The following is an 18,137-nucleotide window of genomic DNA, read 5'->3' as shown; positions in this document are numbered from 1 at the left end:
ATCCTTGCTGGCTACAGTAATCTGGGCTGTAGGTTTTTCTCTTTCATCACTTTAAGTGTGCCTTGCCATTCCCTTCTGGCCTGAAGAGTTTCTATTGAAAGATCAACTGTTATCCTTATGGGAATCCCCTTGTGTGTTATTTGTTGTTTTTTCCTTGCTGCTTTTAATATTTGTTCTTTGCGTTTGATCTTTGTTAGTTTGGTTTGGCTTTGGGCAGCCTGTCTTTTTTTTATTTATTTTTCTAAATTTTTAAAAAAAATTTTTATTTTTACTTTATTTTATTTGCAATACTCTATTGGTTTTGCCCATACATTGACATGAATCTGCCACGAGTGTACATGCTGTTGTGCATGTACACAATGGAGTATTACTCAGCCATTAAAAAGAATACATTTGAATCAGTTCTAATGAGATGGGCAGCCTGTCTTTTAATGCTCATGGCTGTGTTCCTGCTTTGCTGGAGAATGAGCTTGGTATGTCTCGCTGTGGAACTTATTGGCTCTTAGATGGAGTTTGATTTCAGTGTAGGTATGGAGGCTTTCGGATGAGCTGTCTATTAGTGTTCCCTGGAATCAGGAGTTCTCTGATGTGCTCAAGGTTTGGAGTTAAGCCTCCTGCCTCTGGCTTTCAGTCTTATTCTTATAGTAGCCTCAAGACTTCTCCATCCATACAGCATTGATGATAAAACCTCTAGGTTAATGGTGAAAAGATTCTCCACAGTGAGGGACACCCAGAGAGGTTCACAGAGTTACATGGAGAAGAGAAGAGGGAGGCAGGAGATAGAGGTGACCAGGAGGAGAAGAGGGGGAATCAAAAGAGGAGAGATCAGTCTAGCCAGTAATCAATTCCCTATGTGCTCTTCACAGCCTGGATCCCTCAGAGATGTTCAGAGTTACACAGAGAAGAGAAGAGGGAGGAAGGAGACAGAGGTGGCCAGGAGGAGAAGAGGGGGAATCAAGAGGGGAGAGAGCAGGCTAGCCAGAAATCAGTTCCCTAAGTGTTCTCCATAGCCCAGAACACCCAGAGAGATTCACAGAGTTAAGTAGAGAAGAGAAGGGGGAGGGAGGAGATAGAGGTGACCTACGGGAGAAAAGGGAGAGTCAAAAGGGGAGAGTGCAGTCAAGCCAGTAATCACACCCCTGAGTGGAAATGGATCCCGAAGATTAGATTCTTAAAGGTACAAAATTGGTAACAAATACCCAAAAGCAAAGATTAAAATTCTAGAGTAGAGGTAAGACTCTCAAAAATAACAATATTAAAAATATAAAACAAAATCAATCACAAAAATTATAAATATATATATATACACATGTGAAATTTGCTTTAAAAAATGGTCTTTTTGCCAGGTAATAGTAGGTTATAAAAATGAAAATTACAGGAGTAATAAATAACTAAACTTTTTAATTAAAAAGTGGTAATAATAAAAATAGGAATTTCTCTGGAGCTGTTGTGGGCCGTGTGGGGTCAGTTCAGTTTTAGATAGTTGCTTGTTCCAGCTTGTACTTGTTCTCAAGATCTATAGGCCCCCTCCAATGCTTAGTCAATGTTAACTATAGGATTTTAATATGTTGCACCCATCATTTCCAGAGCCGTTCTCTCTTATTTGCTTATTTTGGCTTCCTCTGTTTGCAACTCTCTTCTAATTTCTGCCCTGGCACAAGGGGGTGAACCTGGTCACTTATTTAGGCTGCCTTGCTCAGTTCTATTGTGGGGAGGGAGAAGCACTGCAAACAAGTACTGCTTGCATGTGTAGGGAATGCTTGCAGCGTATGGACCACACTGGGTTTGCCCCTGCTCACAGAGGCGTGTGCTTTCCGGGTCTACTTAGGGCCTGCTTAGGCCCTGCGTTCTGTGTACTTCCCAGGTCTAAGCCGCTCAAGGTTCTTGGGAACTCCACAAGGGCACAGATTCTGTTGGGCATCTGCTCTGTGCCCGTCCGAGGTCTGAGCAGCTCAGGCAACCAGGTGCTTGGCGAGCACTGTCTCCGGTGGGCTATGCATCTTACCACCTCCCCAGTCCCAGCCACTTGGTTTCCCCGGTATGCCATGGGAGTGCCGTCTCCGCTGTGTATCTCCTCTGGGGAGCTGACCTTAGGCTGTAACCTCCTGGCAGGTGTCAACCGTCCAGGATCCCAGGTAGACGTGGTTAGCGGCTGGGGGCCTGCTCACAGTCTGGTGAAGGATGCTGTCTCGGGCTGAGACTGGAGCAGCACCCCCACCCGCTTCCGGCTCTGGCTCTCGCATGCCTGCCTCTGCCCTGGCAGGGTCTAGGGTATGGGCTGTATGCAACCGGCTCACTCTCCTTTGATATTCTCTTAGTCCTTTGTTCTGTGAGTGGGCCAGGCTGTGTGTTAGAGCCTTCTGTGGGAAAGTTCTCTCTCTCTTTATTTTTCTTCTCTAGCGATTCCCCAGTTTGGGTTGCTGTCTCACATTAGCTTCCTCAGGTTGTCCTCAGGGCATTCAGGCCTGGTCCTTACCCCGAGGACTGATGATGCCACCCAGGCCTCCCTGTCCAGCCTCCACTCGCTAGTGGTGGATGTGAGCATCTGGGCTGCCTCTCTGTTGACAGTTGCAGTTAGGCACCTATTCTGTGTGTTTCCCCCCACCCCTGGGTTATGTTGCCCTCTGAGATTCCAAAACTCCCCGCAGACCTGCCTGTGAGAGGGTTTCCTACTGTTTGGAAACTTCTCCTTCACGACTCCCTCTCCAGGTTGGGTCTCCATCCCTAACTCTTTAGTCTCTCTTTTTATCTTTTATATCTTGTCCCACCTCCTTTCGAAGAGAATGGGCTACCTTTCAGGGTACCTGGTGTCCTCTGCCAGCATTCAGCAGTTGTTTTGTGGAAGTTGCTCAGCGTTCAGATGATCGTGTGATGAATTTGTGGGAAAGAAAGTGGTCTCCCCATCCTATTGTTTGGCCATCTTGGGACTGCCTCCATTGCTCCTTTATTATAACTCCTCTGGCTACTTTTAATATTTTCTGTTTTTCCTGTGATTTTCAGAAGTATTACTATGGTAGACTTAGGTGTAATTTTCTTAGTTTTTGTCTTAATTGGAACTTTCACTCCTTCTAATCTGGATCAGTGTTTTCCACTTGTTTTAGAAAGTTCTAAGTTATTCTGTTTTCTTAGATTGCTTCTGTCCCATTTTCTGTTTTTCTCTACGGTATTCCAGTTATGAATTGTTGGACCATTTTACTATATCCCATTTATTTACTGTGTTCTTTTTATACTTTTCCATTCTTTTGTATACTTAGTCTACATATTTTTTCAGGCTTGTCTTTCTGCTTATGAATTCCTTTTTCATCTGTGTCTAACATGATAAAGTAATTATTGAATTTCTCAGTTCTGAAATGTCATTTGATTTTTTGTTGTGATTTATATTTTTCTTCCAAAATTTTCAGTCTTGTTTTTTATTTCCTTGAGGATGGCAGTCATAATTATTTTGATGTCTAGTTCTGAGAAGTTTATCTACATTTCCTATAGCTCTGTTACTGTTGACTTCTATTTCTTGTGATTCTAGGTCACATTATTTTACCTTTTTATATGATTGGTTCTTTTCGATTGCATGCCATTTCATATATGATAATATGAAAAACGTGATGATCTGAAAGCTAATATGCTTGCTTTAAAAAGGTGACCGTAGGACTGGCAACCTCAGATTGTCTCAGTCTTGGCAGATGCTGAGATTTGAATTTAGTCTTCTAAGCTAAATGAAGACTAGTCTGCCTCTAGTTCTGTTTTATTCAGGGTTCTAGACATGCTCCTCAATTCCAGTTTTTGTCCTCTTATCCTCAGAAATTTGTCTGTATGTTGCCATCTTCCTTTGTCTCTCAGATCCCTCTTTAGAACTTGCCAGTCTTTGAAGGCAAAACATACCTTCAGAAGATGTGCACACCTCTTTGAGTTTCTTCCTGTCTAAGATCACAGTCCCACAGTTCTTCAGTCTTGACCATTCTCGGTGCTTTTAGATAGTTAGCTTTTCTTTTAATAAATGTCTGGGTATTTAGTTCTCACTGGGAAGGGTTGACTAAATACCTAATTTACTACATAAAAATCAGAAAATATGGTGACTTTCTGCTGAGTTATCTGTAAGATCAGTATTTAAAGTCTATAGTTTTATGTGGATCAAACATTTTTTACTTGTTCACACTTGAATACAGAGATCCACCGAAATGGATGGACCTTCAGAGTTACGCTGTATATGGCGAAGTTAGGCTTCAAGTAGATTAAGTTTAGCTGTTAATAAGTCAGATATTTTTTAAGGTTAGTATTATTTTGGCTATTTCTCTTTTTAACACAGAGGGAAATAATATTGATTTTTTTCAAATTCACTTAGGTTCTTTGGCTATCCACTTATCAAAAATTGGGCAATCTCATTTGTTTTTAAAATATTTTTCTTATTTTATTGATAGAGTAGTCCTTCTTGGAAAAACCAACTATAAGGTCTTAATTTGTATGGGAAGATATGTTAATTCTGTTAATGTATTAAATCATAATTTTTATTCCAAAAGCAAAATACTGCTCTTTGTTCATCTTTGCAGAACTTCAGAAATAACTATCACTTGTTTCTTTTCCTCTAAATTTATTTTCATATTTACTGATCAGATAATTTAAACTGAAGTTATCAAGGATTCCATCACTTCCAAGATAGGGATAACATCAGTCTAAAGACTCAATTCTTTTCTGTCTTCACTGCTTACAGACAGGGAACACAGTCTCTTCAGCCTGGACCTATGTAGAAGAATTTGGAGAAAATAAGCAGGTAAGAAAAAGCTTCTTAGGAATATTAAGTGATATATTTAGTTTTCAGAAAGCTAGTTATAAATTATTCTTCCTTACAGTTTTAAGAAGAAATATTTAAAATTGGCCAATGAAACCTGTGTCAATTTTTGATGATTATAGCTTTGTTGATTATAGACACATTACACAAAGTTTTAAAAAGTTAAACCGGTTTCCATATTTTAGGACTTCTCAAAACTTTAAACAGGCTTGTGTGTACATTGTAAAGCACCAAGATGGCAAACAATATTTTAAAGTAGATGTAGTTGAAATAAACGTATCATAAGTAGATTACCTCAGATTTCTCAAACTAACTTGACAATGCAAGTCTGATTTTTTTCAGATTTATTAAACCAAATTATTATTGATACAGTTTAGAATAAAAATTATTTTTATTAGGATTCACTTAGTTTTTCATTGTGGTACTGAGGAGGATAAATTTTAGTAGGAAATTAAGGTAGTTTAGAGTTTGAGTAAATATTATTAGTATCTAAATTCATTTTTACATATAGAGACAAAAAAAAATGTTGTGGTTCACTGGGAAGTAATCCGTATGTTCTTGAGTAAGTTTTTTACCTTTCTGTACCTCAGTTTCCTCCATGTTAAAGAGAAAATTAGTAGTACTTACCTTGTAAGGCTATTGTGAGGATTAAATACTCATCTTGTATAGTTATTTTTTTTGTACTTAGTAAGTGCTCAATAAATATTAACTATAACTCATACTTCAGATACTGTTCATGGGGTTCTTGTGGCAAGAATACTGGAGTGGTTTGCCATCTGTTCCCCCAGTAGACCTCATTTTGCAGAACTCTTCACTATGCCCCAGTCCTCTTGGGTGACCCTACATGGCATGGCTTAAAGCTTCATTAAGGTTACAAGCTCCTTTGCCATGACAAGGCTGTGATCCATGAAAGACTCACACTTTTGCACTGGAATGCAAAAGTAGGAAGTGAAGCAATACCTGGAATCGCAAGGCAAATTTAGCCTTGGAGTACAAAATGAAGGAGGGCAAAGGCTAACAGTTTCGACCATATGGTCAATACCTAAGTCAAATTGATTATATTCTTTGCAGTTGAAAATGGAGATGCACTATACAGTCAGCAAAAACAAGACCTGGAGCTGACTGTGGCTCAGATCATGAGTTCCTTACTGCAAAATACAGACTTAAATTGAAGAAAGTAGGGAAAACCACTAAACCATTCAGGTATGACCTAAATCTTATCTATTATGCTTAATACAGTAGAAGTGACGAAAAGAGTCAAGGGATTAGATCTGAAGACAGAGTGCCTGAAAAACTATGGATGGAAGTTTAAAACATTGTACAGGAGGTGGTGACCAAAGTCATCTCAAAAAAAAAAAAAATGCAAGAAGGCAAAGTGTCTGAAGAGGCTTTACAAATAGCTGAAGAAAGAAGAGAAGCAAAAGGCAAGGGAGAAAGGGAAAGATATACCCAACTTTAGTTTCAGAAAATGGGAAGGATAGATAAAAAGTCCTTCTTAAATGAGCAATGCAAAGAGACAGAGGAAAACAATAGAAAAATCTCTTTAAGAAAATTGGAGGTATTAAGGGAACATTTTATGCAAGGATGGTCACGATAAAGGAAAGAAAAAGTAAGGACCTAACAGAAGCAGAAGAGATTAAGAATAGTTATCAAGAATATACAGACAAACTATACAAGAAAGGTCTTAATGACCCAGATAACCATAATGCCATAGTCACTCACCCAGAGCCAGACATCCTGGAGTGTGAATTCAAGTGGGCTTTATGAAGCATTACGATGAACAAAGCTAGTGGAGATGATAGAATTCTGATGAGCTATTTCAAATCCTAAAAGATGATATTAAAGTACTGCACTGAATATGCCAGCAAATTTGGAAAACTTAGCAGGGGCCACAGAACTGGAAAAGGTCAATTTTCATTCCAGTCCCAAAGAAGGGTAATGCCAGAGAATGTTCAAACTACCATCCGATTGCACTCATTTCATATACTAGCAAGATAATGCTCAAAATTCTTCAGGCTAGACTTCAGTAGTATGTGAATTGAGAACTTCCGGACGTACAACTTTCAGGCAGAGGAACCAGAGATTTAATTGCCAGCATTCATTGTATCGTAGAAGAAGCAAAGGAATTCCAGAAAAGCATCTGCTTCTGCTTCATTGACTATGTCTAAAGCTTTTCACTGTATGAATCACAACAAACTAGAAAGTTCTTCAGGAGATGGGAATACCAGACCACCTCACTCACCTGTCTCCTGATAAACAAGAAACCTATGTGCAGGTCATGAAATAACAGACCCAAACATGGTACAACTGACTGGTTCAAAATTGGAAAAGGAGTATGGGAGTGTTGTATATTGTCACCTTGCTTATTTAACTTATATGCAGAGTACACCATGTGAAATTCCTCCACCCTGAAATCAAGACTTCCAGGAGAAATATCAGAACGTCAGATATTCAAATGATAGCACACTCATGACAGAAAGTGAAGAGAATCTAAAGAGCCTCTTGATAAGGCTGAAAGAGGAGAGTGAAAAAGCTGGCTTAACTCAACATTCAAAAAACTAAGGTCACAACATCTGATCCCGTCACTTCATGGGAAATGGTGAAAAAGTGGAAGCAGTTACAGATTTTCTTTTCTTGGGCTCCAAAATTATCTGTGGACAGTGACTGCAGCCTTGAAGTTAAAAGATGCTTGCTCCTTGGGAAGAAAGCTATGAGAAACCAAAGTGAAAGTGAAAGCTGCTCAGTCATGTCCGACTCCTTGTGACCCCATGGACTGTGCATGTCCATGGCATTCTCTAGTCCAGAATACTGGAGTCAGTAGTCTTTCCCTTATCCAGAGGATCTTCCAGACCCAGGGATTGAACCTAGGTCTCCCTCAAGTAAGTGAATTCTTTACCAGCTGAACCACAAGGGAAGCCCAAGAATACTGGGTTGGGTAGCCTATTCCTTCTCTAGCAGATCTTCCCAACCCAGGAATCTCTTGCATTTCAGGCAGATTCTTTACCAACTGAGCTATCAGGGAAGCCCCTAGACAGTGTGTTAAAAAGAAGACATCACTTTGCCAACAAGGTCTATATGGTCAGAGCTGTGGTTTTTCCAGTAGTCACCTACGGATGTGAGAGTTGGACTGTAGAGGAGGTTGAGCACTAAGAGCTGATGCTTTTGAATTATGATACGGAAGAAGACTCTTGAGAGAGCCCCTTGTTCACCCAGGAGACCAAACCAGTCAATCCTGAAGAAATCAACCCCGATCATTCACCGGAAGGGCTGATGCTGGGGCCAAAGCTCTAATACTTTGGCCCCCTGATGCAAAGATCTGACTCACTGGAAAAAACCTTGATTCTGGGAAAGATAGAAGGCAGAAGGAGAAAGGGGAAAAAGCAGAAGGGTGCAGCAGAGGATGAGATATTTAGATAGGCTCACCAACTCAATGGACATGAATTTGAGCAAACTCTGGGAGACAGTGAAGGACAGAGGGTCCCAGTGTGCTATAGTCCATGGGGTAGGACATGATTTAACAACTGAACAGAACAACATACTTCAGATACAAGCAGTATATTTAAATTTGAAACTTAAAACTTTATTTGTATAGATCTTAATCTTAGTTAAAATTTTTAAATATGTGATGCTGTTCTCAGAACTGCCTTCCCTACAAGTTTTTTTGTTCAAAGTTTAAAGTATGAGGACTAAATTTACTGATGGAAATGAAACTTGAAAAGAGTTGCTGTCTTTCTTAGAGCTGTATCTTCACCTTGGCTCAGACAGTTTTTGTAGTGAGCTACAATTCTTAAGCTATACTGAAGCCTAGTTTTGTATGTGTGGTGTCGCTTCAGTCACGTCTGACTCTTCGTGCCCTTATGGACTGTAGCCTGCCAGACTCCTCTGGATTTCAGATTCAGACAGGAATAGTGGTGTGTTGCCATGCTCTCCTCCAGGGCGTCTTCCTAACCCAGGGATCGAACTCGTGTCTTTTGTCTCCTGCATTGGCAAGTGAGTTCTTAACCACTGGTGCCACCTAGGAAGCCTAGTTTGCTATAACTCAAATCATAATATTCCCTCTCATAGGCTGCTCTTTTATTCTTGTTTTTCCAAATGGTATATAAACTAGCATTAAAAGGAATTTGACATAATTAAATCTCTTAATACAAAGGTAGCATACTAGAAGTTCTAGGAAGAATTTGTTTGGTCTCTTCAATTTTTTGACAGGAAAGAAGCTAGGTTTCACTTCAGTACAAATAGCTGGACACCTATTATTTTACATTTGGTCCTTTTTGAGCTCTTTTGTTTGTTACATCTTGGCCTCTGAAGACACTTGAGTTTATAATTTCTGTATTTAACATATTTTAAGATTTTTTCTGATTTCTTTTTAATGTTTTCCCATTATATAGTAGTCTTATTAAAGGTTCTTCTGTACTGATTTGCACAGTTGTTCAGTGAAATAGCTGTTTCTGTGGTCATGTTGCAATTAACATCCTGAATAACTATAGTACAATTTGTTTAGCTGTTAGATCCATCTTTCCTAAAATTTTCCTAAGATGTTTTTTGGCCCAAGGGATTCTTGTTTCAACAAGAATTGTGTGGGATGTAGTTTGGGAAACTTTTAAACTATCTCAGAGAAATGCTTGGGATTTCTTTATAACTTTTTTGAGGTATAATTAAAATACAATAAAATGCTCATATTTAAAGTGTACACTTCTGGTCAGTTTTGCTTTATAAATCTGTGAAATCAAGAAAAAGAAGATTTCTGTCACCTTTACTATAATCCACTTATTCTTCTGGATCCTCTTTCCCAGGCAGGCACTGAAACTGATTGCTTTCACTGTAGTGATATTAGTTTGCATTTTTGAGGATTTCAAACCTTTGTTTTAGGGTTTCAATTATAATCTTTAGATAATTTAGAATGAAACAGCTGTAATTTGTTAATAATAATACAGATAATTGACAAAATGTTTATGATTTATGATATCAGAGTTTTTAGAGTAAGAATTTTAAACCCAAATCTTCAAAATTATATGGGAATTACACTGTAATGCAGAGAAGGCAATGGCAACTCACTCCAGTACTCCTGCCTGGAAAATCCCATGGGCGGATGAGTCTGGTAGGCTGCAGTCCATAATTTAATTAATAATTTCCCCTCAAAATTGAATCTGAGAAATATAATCATCTAGTAAAATCAGAGAACTAATTAACTAGAAGCTTATAAGGAAACAGTTATAGACAGTAACTTTCGTACCCAGCCTCCTATTACTAAGATTATCATATTCAAATCCTCCTATAAATCATGTTAAAACAGAAATACTGACCTTAGTTACTCTGTGGGCCTAGTCTTAGAGAAACACGTCGGGCACCTGATAGGAAAAATTAAGTAGGAAATAAAAATACTTCAAAAAAATTTACTTGAAGTAGGGAAAGTAAATGAGGTAAAAATACCAGTAAATTTGACACTCTTAATGTAGTCCAGTCAAGAATATTACATAAAAATGTAATTAGTGATCTTGAATATCTCATAGGTTGTAGTTGCTTAATAATTACCAATTCTGAAAACGCTTTCCTCTGCTTTACAGTTAGCTCTTGGTCTTCTGTACTATGATAGAAATACAGCATAATGAATGATAAATGTTAATTGTTTTCTAACATACATGATTTTAATGTCTGTTTGAACCCAGCCTTTTAAAAATATTCTAGATATATATAATATTGTTAGAAAAAACTATTTTAAAGATGAAATTCAGTGGTTCAGTAAAAGAAAGTTATTGAGTTACTATAGTTATGGCTATTAGAATATTAGAAATTGAAATAAAAAATGGTAAAATGAAATTTTTTCAAAATTTTGACAGATCTCATAGAAATCTAAAGAAATGCTTAAAATACATGTTAAAGGTGGAAATGTTTTTCACAGGTCAAAACATTGGGTGCTTCACATTGCTGTTGGGAGTGTTAACATGGTATATAGTTTCCTGGAAAATCATTGGCAATACCTCAGAAAGTTAAACATAGAGTTTACCATATGACCCAGAAATTCCATTCCTAGTTATTCGTTCTAGAGAATTGAAGACATATGTTCACACAAAGTTTTGTGCACGTACTCTTTAACAGCATTATTCCCAACAACCAAAAGGTGAATGTCCATTGATAAACAAATGGATAAACAATTTGGATAAACAAAATGCATTATCTCTATACGATGACTGTAAAAAAGTTCTGATACATAACTACGTGGATGAACCTTTAAATCATGCTAAGTCAATTAAGAAAGACCACCTTAATTATGTAATTTCATTTATATGAAAAATCTATAATAGGCAAATCTGAAGAAACAGAAAAGTGAGTGGTTGCTGGGGCTGGAGGAGATGGAATGGGGAGTGACTGCTAATAGGTACATACAGAGTTTCTGTTGAGGGTCTTGAAAATGCTCTGGGTAGTGGTGTTTGGTTGCATAACTTTGTGCATATACTAAAAATCACTGAATCGTACACTTTAAAAAGGTACATCAGAAAGAAGAGGTGGATATCAAGGTAGAATTCACAGAGCTAACAAGGAGAATAGAAAAAACCAATTACGAGGAATTTACTTTCTAACGGAAAATGAATTTAAAGAGTGTCTGGTTAGAAACTAAAAGAGAACGATTAATATGAGAGGATACTTTCTTGGAACTCACTTTAAAGTCTCTATTAAGGCTTTCTCCTTTGTATGAAACAAAAGCAGCTAGCGATTCTGTGATGTTCCGTCAAGATGTGTAAGAGAGAAACAGAAAAGCAAGACACAAATAGAATAAATCAGTATACCTGTTTCTTAGTTTCCACTGAGAAACATATTGGTGGCGTTTGTCTCTCATGCTGGACAGAGAAGGCTCGGAGGCCTCAGTGTGTTCACTGCGGAGGCAGGAGTGGCAAGCAGGTGGGACATGCGCTGCCAGGCTCTGCACTCGCTCCCTGGCACCATGTGGCACCGTGGCTGTGACTCACGATCCTGCTCACTCCAGACATAGCTTCAGAATCTTCTGGAATTACAGGCCCACTTAAGGTTAAGCCTATAAATCAAATTTATTCTGTAAAAATGTTTTCATTCAGCATATAAATACGGAATTTTAGAGGATTTGATTAAAATGATATCTCTAATAAAGCATTATATTAGAGCAAGTTACTCATACATTTTTTTGTACAAAAGGGCCTTTTCCTTAAATGTTGCATAAAAGTTTAGCATTTAAAGCAAGGGAATGCAGAGTTGTGTGTTGAAGTGGAAAATGAGGGTGTGGGGAGGTGCAAGCAGAAGCCAGGTAGCTCAGTGTTAGTTACTCAGTCATGTCTGACTCTTTGTGACCCCATGACTATAGTCCACTAGATTCCTCTGGTCAGTGAAATTTCCATGCAGGACTACTGGAGTCGGTTGCCATTCCTTGGGGGTCTTCTCAACCCGGGGATCAAACCTGGGTCCTCCTACATTGCGGGCAGATTCTTTACCAACTGAGCCACCTGGGAAGCTTCAGCACTCTCTTTCTCTCACCTTGCCCACAACACCCTTTTGAAACACTTTCTCTCAACCCAGTTTTGAGAAACTTGTCAGAGTGAAAGAGCTTGATCAGGTGGAAATAGTACTTTCCTAGGAGTTAGAAGGCCTAATTTTTAACTTGTTTTCTCTGTTTAACTGTGGAATATGGAAAAGTTGCTCAAATCAACCATCTTTTGTCAGTAATATCCTTCAGTGAAAGAGGTGGTTTAAAGTAGAGACTTCTGAGGACTCAAGCTGTTGCTATTTAATATTTTAATTTAGAGAATTTAATTAGTAAAAAAATTTATTGATACCAACAGTAAGAAGAAAACCCAATAAGAATGATCAGTAAGTGACCATTTCAGTAAAATATCTAGTTTAAGCCTTTGGGTTCATTTTTACTGCAAGCCACTGGGGTCAGAACCAAGACCTAACCAGGACCCTCATAAATCATAACAAAGAATCTTCAGATGCTACATGCAGTGAAATATGCCTGTAGCCAGCCTTTGCATCTCAGATCTTTGCAACTTGACTTCTGCAATTTAAACATCTTGGTTGTGTTCCACCAGTCTCTTGCATGCCGTAACAAGTAGGCATGTAGCCCCCATTTAGCAGGCTGTGAGGTTTTCTGAAACCCAGATTATTTGGAGACCTCTAAATTTTATGATGAAATTTTGTGAAAGTAAAAATGTTAGTCTCACAGTTGTGTGACTCTTTGCGACCCTGTGGACTATAACCCACCAGGGTCCTCTGTCCATGGGGGTTCTCCAGGCAAGAAGACTGGAGTGGGTTGCCATTTTCTTCTCCAGGGGATCCTCCCAACCCAGGGATCAAACCTGGGTCTCCTGCAGTGCAGGCAGATTCTTTACTGTCTGAGCCACCAGGGAATCCTTATTAAACATAAGGGAAATACAAATTAAAACCAAAATGAGATATCATTTCATATCACTGGAATAGCGGTGATTAAAAGCTCTGGCAATAACAAATGTTAGGTGTGGAGCAGCTGGAGCTCTCATATTTTATTGATGTTGAGTGTGCTGCTGTAAATGCACTGTTTAGCAGTATCTGTCTCTACCCTATCACCTAGCAATTCTACTGTTAGTTATTTACCCCAAAGAAATGAAAATATATATTCACAAAAGAGCTTATATAAGAATGTATATAACAGCTTAATCATAATAGTCAAAGTTAGAAACAACTCAAATTTTTATCAACAGGTAAATGGATAAAGAAGTTGTGGTGTATTCATACAGTGGACTACTCACTCAACAATAAGAATGAACAGACTACTGATATAACATGAATGAATCTAGACATAGAAAGTACCTTAAGAGTTCATTTTATATAAAGTCTGAGAACAGGCAAAACTAAACTAATACTGCTAGCAATCAGAAAGTGGTTGCCTCAAATAGAAGGGCTCTGAAATGGGTAATGGAATCTTCTAGATTGAAGGATATGTTTTTTAATCTTGCTTTAGGTGTTGTTTACATAGGTTTTTATAGTTAGAAATACTCACTGTAATGAACACATGAGATGTATGCATTTTATTGTATGTAAATTGTGAAAGTGAAAGTCAGTCGTGTCCAACTCTTTGGGACTATACATTCCATGGAATTCTCCAGGCCAGAATACTGGAGTAGATAGCCTTTCCCTTCTCCAGGGGATCTTCCCAACCCGGGATCAAGCCCAGGTCTCCCGCATTGCAGGTGGATTCTTTACCAGCTGAGCTGTTAGAGAAGCCCCATATAAATTGTACCTCAACTTAAATGTAAAATGTAAATTTTACCTCAATTTAAAAAGTGTTAAGACAGTTGAATAATTATCAGTGTATAACAAATTCTGAAATTGGCTCTGTGTCATTCCCTTAAGAAGAAGGGGACAGGGAAGTCCATATCTCAGTCTGAGGCAGAAACAGTGGGATTGAAGAACTAAGGATGTTCATTGGGAAGAAAAAGCAGAGGTGGGCAAGTAAATATGTTAGGAATTTTATTTCATTTGTTAATTTGTTGTTTCATAGAAATCAGTGATGTTTCTGAGTTCTGTTGTCTGTGATACATAAATTATATATTAGAGGAAATAAAATTCATCTAGATTTATCTCACAGGTATTATCTCAGCTTTGGTATGTATTATATTTTCTAGATACCCAGATGTTTTTCTGAATATATTTAGAGTTTTAGATTGCAGAAGAATTTTTTTTGAAATGCTTGTAAACATCTGAAGCTTTTTATTTCCCAATCTTTGTCGTATTAGGGAGAATTTTTTTTCTTTGTTTATCCTCTATGAATAAAGCCATCAAAGTGCCCTTTTAATTTTATATTTTAGTCTCCAGAGTGTGAGACTACAGTGGTCATTAGTGTGTTTTTAAATTGAAGGTTTACAGTAGGGGTATATAAAAAATGCACTTTTTCATACCTAATGAACACTCTGTAAGTAGCCAGTTGTCTGTATCTTCTTTGTGAAATCTTCTGAAAATCTCTTTCTTAGCCACATTCCATGAACAGGCTGCATTAGATCTTGAATGGATATAAACTCAAAGTGAAAGTGATTCCTCTGAAAACTGCATTTCCCCATATACAAAGTTTAACTATTTAAAGATCTGTTCTTTTAAATCCTGTTGTCTATGATCACATTGTTAAAATTTGAAAGTATGAACTATATGAATAAGGAATTGATTGTATTTGTGTGATAATCTTTAGAATGAGAGGAGAGAATCAGAACTTCTTAAAAAAACAGTTATTAGAATTATCAGAAACATTAAGGTTTCTATTTATACTCAATATTGTAATGCTTCAGGCAAAGAGGATCCTTTAAAAGAAGAAAAAAAATTTCTATAATACCTGGATTAATGTTACTTTATTCTGTAATACCTAGATATTAGGAAAGCAAGTAGTATCAAATGGATAATTCCTTATCCAGTTTCACAATATTGAAAATATTTTTAACTGGATGTCTTGGTATTTGTCTTCTTGTAGCAATCTGCTTTCATTGATCTTATGGTACCATTAAAAGTTCATAAAAATTATTCTAATTAAGAGTTTTACAGTGCTAGAAATTAAACTTACATTTAACTGATTTTTATTTTTTCCATTTTTTTTCTTAACTAGGTTCTTTCTGATGTTTCTTGAGCTTATTCCCCTGCAGTTGATCTCATTCCTGTTGGCCTACTATTAAATTCCATGACAATACTAGGTTAATGTTCATTTTTAAGCCTCATTTATAGTACCAGGAAAATATGGAAAAGACTTGACCTATATATTAGATGATCTAATTTCTTCCATTCCTAGAAGTACCATACCTTTTATAAATAATCATTTTATAGTCATTTTCACACTCTTTGACTTACTCTACACTAAAGAACATAGTTGAGTTTTTGGAAAGTACAGGATTTAACAGATTTGGTCTTTAATGGTCACACACATCTCTAAACATTATAATTAATGAAGCAGGAAATTGCATCTACATAAGATGAATGTTTATTTTGGAACAGTAATATTTCAAATACTGGTTTTCAAAAAATAATTTGGATTAATTTTTGGACTTCTCAATATTACAAGTTGATAATGGTTTCTTGAGGTTTATTTTATGAAGATGATTCATTTTACTGTTTTGTGGTACTGGTAGGATTCTGATATTAAGTTGGTTTGTTGAGTTGTATAATTGTTTATATTAATATTTAAGTAATGAAATATTAGACAAATTTTGCAATCCGGGGGTAAATGTTTCACCTAACACAATTTTTAAAAAGAAGCAAATAATGAATTCAGTGTTTTATATCTTTTCCTCGTGGATGACCTACCCCTTAGTGTTAATATCAGATTTAAAAGGAACTTCGTTGTGAATAGAGTAAGAGAAATCAGAGGTTCTCTTTTTTGTTGATCATAAAGACACAAAACAATTAATAGATATCCAAGAATGCATTCTAGTAAGATCTCTGAAGCATTGTGTCAGTGAAAGTTAACATAACTGACTGATGAAACTGTCAGGATTTGCAGTGCAGTGAATGCTGAAATAGTCTTTACCAGCAATATAAGATGATCAGGATTTTGAAAGTTTTAGAACATTATGTTAAACTGTGATTATAGTTATAATGCATTGTCTCTTTGAGTTAAATTTGTAACCATAAAGATGTGCAGCATAATTGTTATGTATTTATTTACAGACTACAATTTCCGTCGCAGCTCAATAAATAGTCTTTCCCCTGTTAGTGCTACCCTCTCTTCTGGGACTCCCAGCGTGCTTCCTTATACTTCAAGGCCTTACTCTTATCCAAGCTATTCCTTGTCACCAACGATACCTCTTGCTAATGGCAGCCATGTTGGACAGCGATTATATATCTCCAATCAGGCCTCATTCTTCTGAAGAAAATACTGTAAACAGGAATATGAAGTTTCTTTGTAAAGCATGCACATTAAAATAGTTTTATTTTAGAATCGGGTTTGTACATTTGGTTTTAAAATGAAAATTATATATTCAACATAGTAAATATCAGTCATAGTAAACATCAGAATAGCCTACAGTTGTAAAACTTATAAAAATGCTACAGTTAAAAAGTTACTCAGTGATTTCTCTTGATAAAGGTATAACAAACTACTGTTCATTTTACATTTTGGGGATTTTAAATAACTTCTGATTCTTGAGTGGTCAATAGAACCCAGAAGTTTACATTAAATTTTTTCATTGTAACTTTACTAAATAGAGTTTCACAAGTGTTAAAGCACTAGATTTGATTACCAAGGATCACTTATCTGTATCAGAGATGAGAACAATTATATAACCAGAAGCATCTAACTATTATGTAAAAAGAAATGAAGGGCAAAAAGATTAAGATGCAAATTTTATGCAGTACTAAAGAAAAAGTCTACCATTGTGGTCCTTGAAAATAACTATAAATATTTTAGTTAATAATTATTTGTTGTAGAAATAAATTATAATTTTGCTGTTAATATATTCAAGGTTTTTGTAGTTATACTTCTGTGTTTTTGATATTCGATGTATAGTTGAGTAAGTGTTACGGTGTTTTAATGTTGAAATCATGTGTTGTTTAATTTTTGTACTTGAATTCAAATTCTTTGACATTAAATATACAGTGTTTCTAATATGCCTATGTCTCACTTGTTTATTAGTATGTGCAAAAAGTTTAGTTCTCACAATTGTCTGGCCCTTCTAAAAACCAATTTCCCCTACTTGGTATGCATAGGCTCAGTGTCCTCATTGGGATCAAAGCAAAGGATAATGCAGGAAAAAAATTAATAGTTTTGTGAAGCATACTAATAAAGTCCTTTTTAGGGACCAGTAGAAATATTTTGTTGATTTACCCAGTGATATTTTCCCCTCTTTCTGATGAATAATTAATGAGCTCAGGTCATTTGGGCTGTTTAATAGTTCAGCAGCATACATCTGTGATCAGTTTCTAATGATGGTTTCCATAAGAGAAAAAAATCTTTGCACTGGTTAGATACCAGATACTAGCTTTGATAATCATCTCATTGTATGGAATATAGGGTTTTGACAAGTAGAATATTAAATAGCTGCATATATTTCTTCTACTGACGTTATTTTAGCAGAAGTTATCGGAGATAGTAAATTAGTTTTGTTTTCATCCTCTAAAGAAGGTTCATTCCATCGGACCATACTTAATACTTTCTCTAGGTTGTTGCCTTGGATTTTCAAATTTAAATGAGCATAGACATCATCCTTAACTAGTGTTGATTTTTTTCTGACGTCTGATTTTACAGTTTTTGACTTCTATGATTCACAGCTTCATGGCACTCCTTCAGCAAACATACAGTGAGTATTTTGTCAACTGCTTATGGAAATACCCTTGAGATGCAGAGGTGACTCAGGTTCAAACCAGAAGATAAATGGAC

The 18,137-nt window shown here is 36.7% G+C and overlaps 1 protein-coding gene across 1 annotated transcript in view; it reads left to right on the top strand.

Annotated features, from left to right (window-relative positions):
* Positions 1 to 16,629, top strand: part of RBM46 (RNA binding motif protein 46) — a 43,096-nt gene extending 26,467 nt beyond the window's left edge. Inside the window, exon 4 of the mRNA XM_068990157.1 lies at positions 16,430 to 16,629. Within this exon, the coding sequence (XP_068846258.1) occupies positions 16,430 to 16,629 (200 nt within the window). The remainder of the gene's footprint in view (positions 1 to 16,429) is intronic.
* The last annotated feature ends 1,508 nt before the right edge of the window (positions 16,630 to 18,137 follow it).

This window comes from Capricornis sumatraensis, chromosome 17 (assembly GCF_032405125.1).
Source record: "Capricornis sumatraensis isolate serow.1 chromosome 17, serow.2, whole genome shotgun sequence".
Taxonomy (NCBI): Eukaryota; Metazoa; Chordata; class Mammalia; order Artiodactyla; family Bovidae; genus Capricornis; species Capricornis sumatraensis.
This window is presented reverse-complemented; position numbering and strand designations above follow the sequence as displayed.